Source organism: Aethalodelphis obliquidens, unplaced genomic scaffold (assembly GCF_003676395.1).
Source record: "Aethalodelphis obliquidens isolate GAN/ISIS:26980383/991018 unplaced genomic scaffold, ASM367639v1 scaffold21, whole genome shotgun sequence".
Taxonomy (NCBI): domain Eukaryota; kingdom Metazoa; phylum Chordata; class Mammalia; order Artiodactyla; family Delphinidae; genus Aethalodelphis; species Aethalodelphis obliquidens.
In genome coordinates, this window is record NW_020837965.1 from 13451256 (window position 1) to 13466616 (window position 15361).

At 45.7% G+C, this 15361-nt stretch overlaps 1 protein-coding gene across 5 annotated transcripts in view; it reads right to left on the reverse strand.

Moving 5' to 3' along the window:
• The window catches only part of PTPN21 (protein tyrosine phosphatase non-receptor type 21), a 64894-nt gene that overhangs the window by 5086 nt on the left and 44447 nt on the right, over positions 1 to 15361 (reverse strand). For all 5 annotated transcript variants that reach the window (XR_003435599.1, XM_027120251.1, XM_027120254.1 and 2 more), the window contains exons 11-15: positions 15078 to 15138; positions 12563 to 12647; positions 6922 to 8348; positions 1585 to 1722; positions 494 to 715 (exon numbers count right to left, since the gene is read on the reverse strand). Coding sequence is in view for 4 of the 5 variants with exons in the window: in XM_027120251.1 (XP_026976052.1) it covers positions 494 to 715; positions 1585 to 1722; positions 6922 to 8348; positions 12563 to 12647; positions 15078 to 15138 (1933 nt within the window). In the remaining variant the exon portion in view is untranslated. The remainder of the gene's footprint in view (positions 1 to 493; positions 716 to 1584; positions 1723 to 6921; positions 8349 to 12562; positions 12648 to 15077; positions 15139 to 15361) is intronic.

A 15361-nucleotide genomic window follows, 5' to 3' on the forward strand; every position in this document is an offset into this window, starting at 1 on the left:
ATGCTAGAAAGGCTGGAGGCACGGAAGTACTTAAACTTGTAACAATCTTAAAAAAAAAAGACTAAGAGAGTATGCAAGGAGTGCAGATGGTACTACCATCAGGAAAAGCTTTGGTAAACACCAGACACTTCTTTTACATAAAAATGCATGTAGGTATGTGATAAGGGAAAACTAGCAATTCAGTTGCTCTTGAGAGAATTTATGAGCTATAAAGAGGTCTTCAGATTTAGAAGCACAAAGTTCTCAAGTCAGACAAATGAGTGGTCCCGGAGTCCCGGGAACAATGCTGGGCGCAGAGGGATCCAACACATGGAGGGAGCAAACACTGTGTGTCCAGCTTTGGTGTATGGATTTCCCAACTTACAGTACAGTTTGTCCCAACGATTCAAAACTAGGATGTTTTTAGAAAACAGACATGAATACAATTCTTACCATTCTCCTAATTTAACTGGAAACTTCACATCCTGTGTATCACTCTAAACATTCCCCTCACCTTAATATGTGACGCGTTGATGTAACCGGTATTGTTTTCTTTGGTTGGGACCAGTTCCACTCTGGCGTCGTCATAGGGAAGAACATCTTGGAACCGATTTCTTTCTGCATTTTCAGGGAGTCGTGCTGTTGAGCACTCCCCATCAACGAGCCGCTTTTTAAGAATTCTTTCATATTCTGTGAATACCATTCCTTGTTCTAACCGCTGTTCCAGAATTTTACACTGAAAAATAGAAAGTGAGGAATAATATGAATACAGTCCCATGCCACAGCTGCATTTTGACCGTACACTTGAAATCTCATTTTCTGCTTCAAGTCCAGTATTATCCAATATTGAAAATTCTAGATGAAACCAAAGTTAAATTTAACAAGTCATAACAACAAAAGAACAAATGAAATAATCTTATTGGTGAGAAACATGATGCAAAGTTCTGTGTAAACTTGGCCTAAAACAATTCGTTGAATTCATCTTCTCTAAATCTACAGCCAATTATGTGACTCCCTAAGAATGGAAAATTCTCCTGGAGAACAGTAAATCCTACAGTAGGATAATCAATTCCAACCTCTATGAACAAATGCTGCAATTTTATGATATATATAAAAAAACAGAAAACATTATTGGAAACTATCTCCAGGATCCAGTTGTAAGCAAATTAATTTTTGCTTAGCATAATTCATGCCTGTCTAATTTTGATATAATAGAACCTCATAGCAAATACATCTCAGTCACAAAGTTTTGAAAAATTCAGTAACCGTTCACTGTTAAGTTTTCGATGTAATGAAAGCAGTCGATATCTGCTTTCCTTCCTATGTGTACGCATTTGCACGTTTCCTCTAACTTCATGGCCAGAAGAAGGTAAAGAACAGTATTCAGAAACGAACAGACAAAAATCAACATTTAGCCTGAAATTATCCATTAAGACATTAGCTATAAATTTGCCCCAGTTTTGAAGGCCAGATGACAAAATTCCTAACACTCATTTATAATTATCAAATGTGTTAGAAAATTCAGTAAAATCTCAAGAAGGCAGTTCTGCAACACTGTATCAGCTGTTCTAGGGCAGGCATGCAGACCCATGGTCTGGTACGTACCCTCTCATCATTCGTGGCTCTGGCAGGCACCTCCTTTCCTTCATCAGGCAGAGGCAGTCGAGACAGGGAGAGTCCATTTAGGGCAGCCAGTTTGAGAGGACCAATTTTTTTTGCATCTACTCGGCTCTTTTTCATTCCCTACAAAAATATTTATATGTATATATCAAATATACACAAATACAATCCCTTTGAAAAGAGATTTCAGTGGACTGAAGACAGTTAACAGAGGGTGGGTTCTCCTAAACCAACAACCACAGGAGAGCTTACACTCCACACACACACACACACACACACACACACACACACACACACACACACACGTTTGTTTCACAAAGATTAGGAGGAAGACATTCCTTTTAAGGCCAAAGCCCTGATAAGTCTTCCAGATATAAGGTTTTGAAATGCAGCTGGTTTCAGGGCTCTGTTGCAATGAAAGGTGAGGCTCCCAGCAGACAGCATTCCTTCACAGGACTCCTGAATATCAAACCGTGACACACACACAAATCAGCTGCAATCCACAAAGAGGGTTTTAAATGCAGTCACCTCATTGCAATAAGCTTTTATACATTTTAAAAAAATACCAATTCGTTCTTTTTCAATGTCTTCTCTGGTGGCTCTGTTGTATTCTACATTCTGTTGCAGACTTGTGTGACCTGGGTTAGCTCACCACATCTCTGGTAAATGCAGTTAGAACCACCACATTTTTAAATGAGGAGAACATCATTATACCAAGAGAGGGTACAAGAGAGGGCACAGACGGAATTCTGTCTCCTGAAAACTGGTGTTTCCTGAAGTTATTATTAAAGCCAATGATTTTGCTCTCCAAGGCAAACGAGCCCAAGAATGCCAAGTCTTCAATAGTCTACACCTCCTTGGAAGCCATCGTAATTATCACGACTGTAGCCCTAATTTGACAGAAACGGTTTTCTCAGTTCTAGCTCATAAATGAAATCAGCAGTTCTCTTTTGTCTCATAAATAAAATCAACTTTACTGCAGCTCTGTCAGCCTTGGAGAGAGGGAGGCTACACAGACTAAAAGGTTCCTGCTTAGGCTAAAATGTCATGATTCTCATGTGTGCAGAAAACAGTGGCGTGCAGAAAGCAGGTAAATGTTTAACAATGGACTTTGTGGCAGGAGAGTGGGAACAGTTCTGATGTGTGAAGTTTGCCAGGTTCCACGGTACAAATACTCCCATCACAGCTAATTTCAATCTGCCAGTGGAACATCAGAGGCCTCACAAGAGCCTGAAAATTTAACTCAGCTCCCACCAGCCAGCAGAGGTGGCTCCAGCACTGCTTGGCCTGAAAATGACTCAAAAGGCCCCAGCACACGTGTGCTGGATGATTGGTAAGGTCAGTTCTAAAGCCAGTATTTTTTTTAATTTTTTAAAAAATTTATTTTATTTTATTTTTTTTTATTTTTGGCTGTGCTGGGTCTTCATTGCTGCGCATGGGCTTTTTCTAGTTGCAGTGAGCGGGGGCTACTCTTCGTTGCGGTGCGCCGGCCTCTCATTGTGGTGGCTTCCCTTGTCGCGGAGCACGGGCTCTAGGTGCGCAGGCTTCAGCAGCTGTGGCTTGCAGGCTCTAGAGTGCAGTAGTTGTGGCGCATGGGCTTAGTTGCTCCACAGCATGTGGGATTTTCCCGGACCAGGGCTTGAACTCGTGTCCCCTGCATTGGCAGGCAGATTCCTAACCACTGCACCACCAGGGAAGCCCCAAAGCCAGTATTTGAAGAAAGGGTCTTATAGTCAAAACTCACTTCAAATACCCCTTACTTAGCCCTCAGAGTACAAGAGCATGGTTTCAAATGTACATAAGACTAAGGGTGAAACAAAAACTCCTTATGCAGATGCACAAGCACTCGAACCAGTCTACCTTTTCCAGATAGCAATCAAGTCGCCATAGGTGGAGATGGGTGGAGAATTCTAAAATGTTCCTGCTTCTCTGCAATTTATTTCACTGTTTTTAATACTAAACCTCTAGAACCATAATTCATATTAGTATATTCGCTTGCTGTAACAATTAAAATAATGGCCACCCTGAGTTACTATGAAGGGGGTCAGAGGATTAGCAGGGGGTTGGACTCTTCAGCTCTTGGGAAGCCTGTAAGTTAAATGTATGATGCCACCTCACAGTAATAAGTTAAACTTGACTGAGCATCTTCCCCCAACTCTCTGGGGTCATCTCGGTTACAAATGAGAAAATGGGAGTCAGAGAGATTAAGTTGTTTGCCCAGTGTCACACAGCTGCCTCTTTATACATGGCAAATAGGGTCAACACAATAAAAACCGTGCATTAAAATCAGTTATGCTGCATCATAGAATTTAGAAAGCACTTTTCATGCCTAACCCTATGTGGGACCTAACACAACGCCACAGCAGACAGAGGAGGGGTGACCGTCCTGTGTTACGGATGGAGAAGCTGAGGCTCTGGTGTGTGAAGGGCCCGGCCCACTGGGCAGAGAACTAATGAATGGCAGGTTCTAGACTCAGACCCAAGTTTTCCACTCTTAGGTCCTGTACCTTTTCCTGGGCCACAGCTGCCATTCACATTCCTTAAGTAGGGAGATCCCTTATGCGAAAAGAAGGGGTGAAAAAGGATAATCCAATCACATAATCTCACTAATACTATAGGTCTAAAAGTCAATGAGGGGGAAATTTTGTATTTTTAGAGAACCAAACCGATAAAAGTCCTCAGATTTAGCAGAATTCGCTGGGCCATTCGCAACTACAGGGACAACAGGCTTGAATACTGGACTCTACTCAAAACAAGTATCATTCGGGGAAAGACTCAGGTCACACATAAAAACTATGTTCATGATGTAATCAGTGAAGAGTGTCAACTATGAGAGGGCCCCGTCCAGCTGGCTCAGGACTCAGGCAGTTACTTCGGGAGACACGTCCACACCCTGTCCTGCCCTGAATCACTGATTGTGAGCCCATGCCCTCCGCTTCAGCCGACCTGAGACACTGGCCTTTACTGTCAGACAGATGAGTGAGAATGTACTCCCAAGAAAAATTTAAAATAAATTTACAATTCCAACCCATTAAAAGAAAACACGTTTAAATTCACGGCACTACTGTAAGTAGTTTGAGTCTGTGTATACTGATCTATTTCATAACCGCTATAATATTGTGTGAACTTTCCTCCTGCTTATGAAGATGTCTGTAGCATCTTAGAAGATCTAATAATACACTAGGGCAGAACCACATTTGTGACGTGCCCTCAGGTCTGAACATGCCCACCAGCAAAAATGGGGGGAGGAGTCCTTAGCTGCCAGGACACTGGGAGCAACTCGAGACAGAATGCATAGGCTAATTAATCGCTTTCACTTGGCAGGAGCGCAGGGCACAGGGAATGGAGCCCTGGGCAAGGAGGAGCCTGAGCAAGGAAGCCAGATGACTCAGAGTGGACACGCTGACATGACAATGCCACAGATGCCTGGGCAAAGCTGAGGAACTCAGAGTTAAAAGGTTTCAGTGGAAAGACAGAGAACAGCAAAGCTTAGACAAGGAATTATTACTTAATAAAATATACTACTTCGATGCAGAACAATGTAGAAGATAGGAGAACCAGTTGCGGAGATAAATATGGGTTTAAAATTTCAGTTCGGTCACTCATTAGCTGTGTGACCTTGGGAAAGTTACTTAATATCTCAGAGTCTATTTTCTCATCTGTAGAAACAATAGGCCTGTTGTAAACTGGACATGGTAAAGCAGATGGCCTGCTCAGCACATGGTAAATGCTCTGGGAATGGCAGCTAGAGATGATGTTATGCTCTTTTATATTTTGCCTCAAGTAGATAAAAAGCGCTTAAACCACGGTTATTTATCATCCTGAATATTAAGGAGCTGCATTTTCTACAAGGGACCTTCCTTGGGTTCTCAGTTCACTCAATCTCTCTCTTAAAGAGACCTGGAGGTAGGAATGTAAATTGGTGCAGCCACTGTGGAGAACAGTACGGAGGTTCCTTAAAAAACTACAAATAGAACTACCATATGACCCAGCAATCCCACTGCTGGGCACATACCCTGAGAAAACCATAATTCAAAAAGAGTCATGTACCACAATGTTTACTGCAGCACTATTTACAACTGCCAGGACATGGAAGCGACCTAAATGTCCATCGACAGATGAATGGATAAAGAAGATGTGGCACATGTATACAATGGAATATTACTCAGCCATAAAAAGGAACAAAATTGAATTATTTGTAATGAGATGGATGGACCTAGAGTCCGTCATACAGAGTGAAGTAAGTCAGAAAGAGAAAAACAAATGCCATATGCTAACACACATATATGGAAACTAAAAAAATGGTACTGATGAACCTAGTGGCAGGGCAGGAATAAAGACGCATACGTAGAGAACAGACTTGAGGACATGGGGTGGGGGAGGGGGAAGCGGAAGCTGGGACGAAGTGAGAGAGTGGCATGGACATATATACACTACCAAATGTAACATGGATTGCTAGTGGGAAGCAGCCGCATAGCACAGAGAGATCAGCTCGGTGCTTTGTGACCACCTAGAGGGGTGGGATAGGGAGGGTGGGAGGGAGGTTCAAGAGGGAGGGGATATGGGGAATATGTATACTTACAGCTGATTCACTTTGTTGTACAGCAGAAACTAACACAACATTGTTAAGCAATTATACTCCAGTAAAGATATAAAGAATAAATAAAGAGACCTGGAGCTCTTGGGTTTTTTGTCTTGACAAAGTGCCACCTTCCAGCTCCAGAATCACCTTCCAGCCCTCAGAGGTCACAGCCCAGCAGTTCAAGCTGTACCCACACGGACTGCGACATAAGGAATACATTAGGGACACTTCGGGGAATGCTTCCCTCAGACCCCAAACAAGCAAACTGAACAAGAGCAGCCCTAGACCCTGCACCACAGCGGGGTATTTTTACGGGTGGCTGACAAAGCAATCCTGGCTAAAGTCGTGAAACCTTTACTCCCTTTTCCATCACACTGCATTACTAAAACTTCCCATTCATTCTTTCTCTTCCATTCCACAGAGCCTCCTACGTTTACCTTTCACTTCACCTAAGTTATTACCTCCAGCAAAACCACGAAAATTCTAATCCCTCCCCATTATTTCCATAGATACTCAAACTCAAAGTATTACAAAATAAGACAAAAACTGGGCAAAATATGTGTTGGCTGGCGGGGGGGGAGTTGAAACAACTTAAAAGGAAAAAAGCTGAAAAACATCAGAAGTAATGAGTGAAAGAAAAGATGGATAGAGGGCAGAAGGCACTGAGAAAAGTCAGGTGCACAGGGCACCGTGCTGGGTTGGGTGACCCCGCCCGCCCCCCCGCACACTGAACGGCTCACCCCTAACGGCGGAAGCCCTTCCACGACATTCTTCTTTCCGGAGAGGAGATCTGACACCGGCCTCTTCTTCAGAGAGTCCCTCCTGGCGCGGTACCTCCCGGACGTGGTGAGGTCGGACTCGGACATGGAGGGCGTCAGCAGCCCGTCCCTCCTGGGCCGCGGGCCTTCCCCGGGCGTGGGAACTGGGCTGCCGGCCCTCCCCTTTCTCTCGGCCTCAGTGACGTGGGCCTTGGGCTCAAGGCTGTGTGTGGGGCCGGCGGCCGGGGGGCCGGGCGTGTGGGGGCCGCTCCGCGGGGCTTGCTGGGAGTAGCTGCCCCGGGGCGCCCGCACCTGCGCCCCGCGCCCCTCCTCCAAGTCCTCCTCCTCCTCCTCCTCGCTGCTGTGTATCAGCATGGTGGCGTCTGAAAGGGACTTTTTGTGACCGTATCTGCTCTGCTGCTCATCGTCCTCTTCTCGCTTTGTCCTTTCAGTGACGACGTTTGGCTGGGAGCCCGCGGAGACGGCCCGCGGAGCCACGTCCGCCGCTGACGCCGACATGGTCCTCTCCTTGAGCCGCAGGCCCTCAAAGCCGTGGGTCAGCCCGGCGATCTCAATGCTGTTCCTCTTCTGGAGATGGGCGTGCCGGGCTGAGGTCAGGGGCTCGCTGACCTCCTGCAGGGAATGCGCCACCGGCAAGCTATCCTCCTGAAACGTCTGGACAGAGTGATGGACACGCCGGGTGATGAGATCGGGGTTGCTGCTGCTGATGTAGAGGTGGCGGGACAGGTCAGGGGTGCTGTTGGCGGGCCTGGGGTACGGGTAGGGGGGCGGCGGGCGGTACACCTGCGTCCTCATGATGTTGGGGGCTGGGTAGTCCCGGGCCTGGAGCTGCACGTTGGTCAGCTCGGGCACGCTGACGGCACCCACCACCGGCCGCCTCTCTGCGGGGTATGGGTAAGGGGCCTGGCTGTGGAAACTGTAATTCAGGTTGAACGGGTAGTGGGCCGACGGGGGGGAGCTGAAGTGCGCGTGCTCCCGGATCTCGGGCTGGCTGTAGACCAGCGCATCGGGCCTGCTGTACGCGTACGAGCTGCCGATGTTGAGGTTTCTCAGCGAGTGGCTCTGCCTCTCGGCGGGCGCCAGGCCTCTGTGGAGCTGCTTCATCACCGTCTCATAGTCGGGGGTCGGGCGGTAGGACGGGGGGATCAGGGCGCTGTGCCGGTGCGACGGGACGTAGTCAGGCCTCATGATGTCACTCCCGGTGATGCTTGGGTTCGAGGACATGGGTGAGGGCTGCAAGTAGGGCTGGGGGTTATTTAAGGAGCTGGTGCTGTGTGCACTGTAGACACTGCCGTTGCGGAGGCGACCACTCAGGTCAATCTGGGCTCGATCCAAACTTGTCTGAGAGTGACAGTAGTATCCATTCTGGTTGGTCACAAACAGGTTATCTGGGGGGAAAAACAAAACATTTAAAATGTATATTTTAGGGCTTCCCTGGTGGCGCAGTGGTTGAGAGTCCGCCTGCCGATGCAGGGGACACAGGTTCGTGCCCCGGTCCGGGAAGATCCCACGTGCCGCGGAGCGGCTGGGCCCGTGAGCCATGGCCGCTGAGCCTGCGCGTCCGGAGCCTGTGCTCCGCAACAGGAGAGGCCACAACAGTGAGAGGCCCGCGTACCGCAAAAAAAAAAAAAAAAAAATGTATATTTTAAAATGAGATTTTCTAAATGTACAAAGTGGATCAATTACTCTAGACAAATACTGAGACAGGCCCCGAACGTTGATGACATTCTCAGCGTACCTCATGAAACTCCACCCTGAAGTGACCTGGCTCTAGCCACAGCTCTGAGTGACCCTGGACAGGGGGTTTCTGGGAGCCTCGCCTCCTCATCTAGAGAATGGGGATGACCCTGCCTACTCTAAGGGTGGTATTCAGGATGTGACACCCAATAAAGAGCAGCCAAATCTAAGTCCAATATTGAGAGTACAACTGTGCCACAGAACACTGGCTTTTTCTGAAAGTCAAAAACGTGTTTTACTAGAGACACAAAGCAGGCTTTCTGGAAGTCTGGGGGACTGCAGGCAGAGATACTGTTCAGGGCTTTGGGTCTCTGACTCTGCCTTCTCCCCTCACTGGAGATGTGGCCTTGATGATGCTGAGCTAGTTCAAGCACCAGCTGTCTGTAAACAGTTCCTTAAATGAAACTCTAGGCGGGCTGCATAGATTCTTCCACAGTGAAGACACAAAAGGGCAGTAGCTGGGCAGGATCTGAGCCTCTTCAGGTCCAACAGTGTCACCAGTAGCTGTATACCTCACTAGGGGCCAGACGCCAAGAAGACCCTTGCTAAGACAGCCACACCTGCCCCCTGCTCCAGCCCCCATGCTGCAGTAAGACTGGGGTCCCAGCTAGCAGGATCTAGCTTGGCTGTGTGTGCACCTGGTCGGGGCTGGTAGGAGGCATGTTTCTTCAGTCCAACCTGCAGTTCACCTGGAAAACTAACGAGGGTGATTTCTAACCATCAGAGAACAGTTGCCATCGAAAAGCATTCTTTTTTCGATTCAAAAGCCTCTTGGCGGTTTAAGTGCCAAATGATTATCAAAGTGAACATGCCACAGCCTCGTGTGTGGCACATACAGCCACAAAGGGATGGGCCTCAAACGCACCACTGTTTCTTCCTGTGGACACGCAATGCTTCCTTGTTCCTGTCCATTTCCCGTATCTGGAACACTCTGCAATGTGCGTCTACGGAGTCCCCTCTACTCACTGCTGTCACAGCTCAGCCTCGTTCAAGCCCGTCCAGACTCGCACAGTACCCGCCGGCCTGGCCTCCCCATCTCCAGGCTCCTCTGGGTATTCCATGAACCATTCATTTACGAGTCTGTATGTGTAAAAGACTATGCTAAGAACTAACGGGGGGAAAATGACTGGAATCCAGATAAATATAAAGGGAAAGGTGTGTACCCAGATCACCAGAATCCAAGGAAGAAGCGTGACAATGAAAGGAGATAAGCGTTACAGGAGTCCGGAGGAGAGAAGGATCGCTTCCAGCTTGGGCCAGGCTGATGGGACAGGGAGAAGACCAAGAACAATCCCCCAGGGGATACAGCCCTCAAGGGGCCTTGGGGTATGTGGGTGGGGTTTCATCAGTAGCCGGGCTCTCTACCTCTGAGTGTGCGCGGATCGCTCGGATCCCACCCAGCAATCTCCAGGCTCCCTTCTCCTTGCCACCGTGCCCAACATTCCAGATGGAAAGGGACCCCAGCCCGAGTCCCTGGGGCAGGCCGACGTGGAGCAGAGCCCTCCTGCCAGTGCACAATGGACACGGGTAACCTGAGAAAGAAGTAAGCTTTCCTGTGTAAGCCACTAAGAGTTTAGAATTGCTTCCCACACGGCAGCCTAGCCCATCCTGACTGGGCGGAAGCATGTGGGCAGGAGGGTGCATGGGATAAGGACCCTTGTGGGTGACAGAGCAGTGCGGGCAAAGCTGGGAGACGAGGCACAGAGGGCGTGCTCGGTCTGGCTGGAGTACCAGGTAGCCGGAGAGGGTAGAGAACAGTGGGGAATAAGACAGGAAGAGTAGCATGAAGAAACATCACAGAGAACGTTGAACACTAGACAAAGGAACGATCGTCAGGGAGATGGGATAAGAAGAGCCTGGCTGCTGAGTGTCAGGTGAACCAGGGAGAGTGGGGATTGAAGACTGAAGATATCAGCAGCTATGATGCAAGAACTAATGAGACGTTTAAAAAAAAAAAAAAAGAACTGGATTAGCAGCAGAGGGACAGGGCGAAGGGGACATGGAAGAGGTGTTACATGGAGTTCATCAGAGGCAATAGGGTTTGCAACTGTCGGGGTATTGAAGGCAAAAAGAGAAAAGAAAAATTACATGCAGTTTGGAATCCAAGTAACCAGGAGGGTGACTTCGTCGTAAAGAAGTAAGGAACTTGGGCAAAGGGACTTGTGGACTAGCGTGATGGGCTCAAATGCAGGATGTCAGTCTTCAGCAAGCTGTAATGGTGGATAATATTCACTGAGTGCTTCCCACTCAGCCGGGTAGCCCGCTGAGGGCTCACATGCAGTAGCTCCCTTCACTGCCCCAACAGTTGTCAGACAGATGAAATGTGGGGCTGGAGCACAGCAGTGATGACGGGGTGGGAAACACAGACAGTCATCCTCGCTGAAACCCGAACCATGGGTGAAACGAGGCTGCTGCAGAAGCCTGCGGGGGGAGAAGAGGCACTGGGCAGACTTTGGGAGCAGTGAACACCGATGGTACAGGAGGAGGGAGAACCCAGCGCAGGCAAGAGAGGTCTGTCAAGAGCCTAGACTGCTGGAATCGGATGGGAAGGAGAATGTGCGGGGCTCTGGGGACCTGTGAGAGGGCAGCTTGAACAGAGTAGCAAAGGTAGGAGAAGTAAAGGGGTAACCAGGAGGCAGAAGGAGCACGCACGTGTTACTCTCAGAAGTGGGGTGAAAAATGAAAGAAAAAAATAATTCAAACTGCAGTTTGAAGAGAGAAGAGAGGAAAAATAGTAGGATGCTTTCAGATGGAGGAAAAAGGATGAACAGCAAGGAAACACTAACAGTGCAGAGAGAAAAGCCTTTTCCTGGAAGTGGGTGGGAGCTGGGGTCACAAAACCAAAGGAGGGCAGTGTGCAAGGAGGAGAAGACCGTGAAGAAGGTGAAAACATCCTGAGGGGGACACTCTGGGAACCCAGAGCCCAATCCATCCCCTCCCACCCACCCGTCGCACTGCACAGAAAGTCTCATCTTACACACAAGGCCCGGCACCAGCAATGCGTCACCACCCACCTTCCAGTCCCTTCACACACCATGTTCTACCAGTTCCCTGTGGGACTGAGTCCAGCCACCCTCTTCCTTGTTTGTGCCAATGCATTCACTATCCACACCCCCTTCACAAAACCAGGAGCAGCAATCCCAACAGGAACCTGCCTCTCTCTACATATGGAAATCTACCCATCTTTTGAGGTCCAAAAAGCCTTTCTCAGTCTCTCCAACATGATGAGCAATTGCTCGCTCTCTCTCATCACAACAATCATGTTCTCTTTGTATTTAAGTTATTTGTGTACTTGTCTTATCCTCCACCATTAGAATCCAAGCTTCTTGAGATACGGAATTACTTCTCTGCATAAATCTCCTCAGCCTTTATAGCAGAGCCCTGTAGGCAGAGTCTGTAAAACGAATGCTGGAGATTCAGCTTCGGAGGCGCTGTTTAAATACAGCTCCCTATACCCATCATGTGAAAGATGAACGCAAATAGATAAAAATAAAATGTTTAATACTTTACAGTGGGAAGGTCTCGGGCAGGAAAAAACAAAATGAGCTTGGGACATGCCAGAGCTGGAAAGCAAGGAAGCACTCAAAGGCTACTGGGGTGTGTTAACAGGACACGGGAACCACCTTGAAGGAGTGCCCATGGGCCAAACTTGAGCATCAAAATTTGATATTGAATATTTTCCACCCATTTCCAAAAAACTGACTTTATAATGGCAGCTTCTTCTATGAATCCAGGTTGGCTATAATCATGACAACAACTTTGGATGTAACTTCAGCCAAAAACTATCCTGGCTTCAAGATCTCCAAGTCCTCGTTAATTTACTCATAATAATTTTGTAAGGCATTTCAGAAAGAGTGTACTTTACCTTGGGAAGAAGTGTATGGTTCTGTATAATGTCCATTATAATGCAGCTGGGGTGGGGGAGGCATCACATAGGGCTGGGGTTTAGGCTAAGAAATGGAAAATTGGAAACAGCATTAAAACACATTGCCTATGTAATATGTGTACAGTAATTTTCTGCTGGTTTCTTTCTCTCCATTAAACACTTCTAAAGCAGCCAAACGTATTATATATGAAAAATAAATATGAAGCCCCTATAGCTCTTACCATATCTATCATTTTCAGTGTTTCATTTCAGTGTTTCATTTCCAGTGTATCATTTCAGTGTTTCATTTTCAGTGCCAGAATGGCAATGCTAAGCCCTATGCGCTGATATCAGACATCAGACAGCACAAGAAAACAAGCTGTATCCAAAAAGTTAAGAGCAAGAAGGAATAGACAAAAATTTCCTGAATTCTTATATAAACAACTGAACATAAGAAGCTTATATGTAGCATATTTAATCTTATTAGGCAAAATCATCTAGTATTTTAAATATCTACTGATTACTCTTGGCTAAGAGTCAAAAACTTTTTTTTAACATCTTTATTGGAGTATAATTGCTTTACAATGGTGTGTTAGTTTCTGCTTTATAACAAAGTGAATCAGTTATACATATACATATGTCCCCATATCTCTTCCCTCTTGCGTCTCCCTCCCTCCCACCCTCCCTATCCCACCCCTCTAGGTGATCACAAAGCACAGAGCTGATCTCCCTGTGCCATGCGGCTGCTTCCCACTAGCTATCTATTTTATGTTTGGTAGTGTATATATGTCCATGCCACTCTCTCACTTTGTCACAGCTTACCCTTCCCCCTCCCCATATCGTCAAGTCCATTCTCTGGTAGGTCTGTGTCTTTATTCCTGTCTTACCCCTAGGTTCTTCATGACCTTTTTTGTTTTTCCTTAGATTCCATATACATGTGTTAGCATACGGTATCTGTTTTTCTTTCTGACTTACTTCACTCTGTATGACAGACTCTAGGTCCATCCACCTCACTACAAATAACTCAATTTCGTTTCTTTTTATGGCTGAGTAATATTTCATTGTATATATGTGCCACATCTTCTTTATCCATTCATCCGATGATGGACACTTGGGTTGCTTCCATCTCCTGGCTATTGTAAATAGAGGTGCAATGAACATTTTGGTACATGACTCTTTGAATTATGGTTTTCTCAGGGTATATGACCAGTAGTGGGATTGCTGGGTAGTATGATAGTTCTATTTGTAGTTTTTTAAGGAACCTCCATACTGTTCTCCATAGTGGCTGTAGCAATTTACATGCCCACCAGCAGTGCAAGTGTTCCCTTTTCTCCACACCCTCTCCAGCATTTATTGTTTCTAGATTCTTTGATGATGGCCATTCTGACTGGTGTGAGATGATATCTCATTGTAGTTTTAATTTGCATTTCTCTAATGATTAATGATGTTGAGCATTCTTTCATGTGTTTGTTGCCAATCTGTATATCTTCTTTGAGGAAATTTCTATTTAGGTCTTCTGCCCATTTTTTGGATTGGGTTGTTTGTTCTTTTGTTATTGAGCTGCATAAGCTGCTTGTAAATTTTGGAGATTAATCCTTTGTCAGTTGCTTCATTTGCAAATATTTTCCCCCATTCTGAGGGTTGTCTTTTGGTCTTGCTTATGGTTTCCTTTGCTGTGCAAAAGCCACATTTGTTTATTTTTGTTTTTATTTCCATTTCTCTAGGAGGTGGGTCAAAAAGGATCTTGCTGTGATTTATGTCATAAAGTGTTCTGCCTATGTTTTCCTCTAAGAGTTTGATAGTTTCTGGCCTTACATTTAGATCTTTAATCCATTTTGAGCTTATTTTTGTGTATGGTGTTAGGGAGTGTTCTAATCTCATACTTTTACATGTACCTGTCCAGTTTTCCCAGCACCACTTATTGAAGAGGCTGTCTTTTCTCCACTGTATATTCTTGCCTCCTTTATCAAAGATAAGGTGACCATATGTGCGTGGGTTTATCTCTGGGCTTTCTATCCTGTTCCATTGATCTATATTTCTGTTTTTGTGCCAGTACCATACTGTCTTGATTACTGTAGCTTTGTAGTATAGTCTGAAGTCAGGGAGTCTGATTCCTCCAGCTCTGTTTTTTTCCCTCAAGACTGCTTTGGCTATTCGGAGTCTTTTGTGTCTCCTACAAATTTTAAGATTTTTGGTTCTAGTTCCATAAAAAATGCCATTGGTAATTTGACAGGGATTGCATTGAATCTGTAGATTGCTTTGGGTAGTAGAGTCATTTTCACAAAATTTTTAATATGAGGTTGGACCTAATATTTAAATATGTATAATATAATAAATATTATATATATTATATAAATATTAGGCTTAAGCTATGGAAAATCACCATTTCTTTGGTCAAATATCAGCACACTTTTGTGGTTCAAACTAAAAATTAACAGTGCTAAAAGCATATTTTATTAAGGAAGATGACATCACTAAAAGAAAAAGACCAATTGTATTTTTCCTTCTTTCTTACCAGAGACATCCTCGAAGAAGACCTCCTCCTAATGGGGTTCACTATGACGGTCTGAGTTTGCCTGTAAAATAAGACATGTCTTTGAGAGAATATATATATATATATATATATATATATATACACACATACATATATACATAACCTCCCTAATTCTACCAAAATAAGTTAATAAGACGATAAAACAATAAATCTTCTAAAGCAAAAGACAAACTAATCCAATCATAAATTAGAGAAAAGAAAGGAGATTTTCTGTCCTTACCTGGGGCCTCGGCCCTTTCCTGATG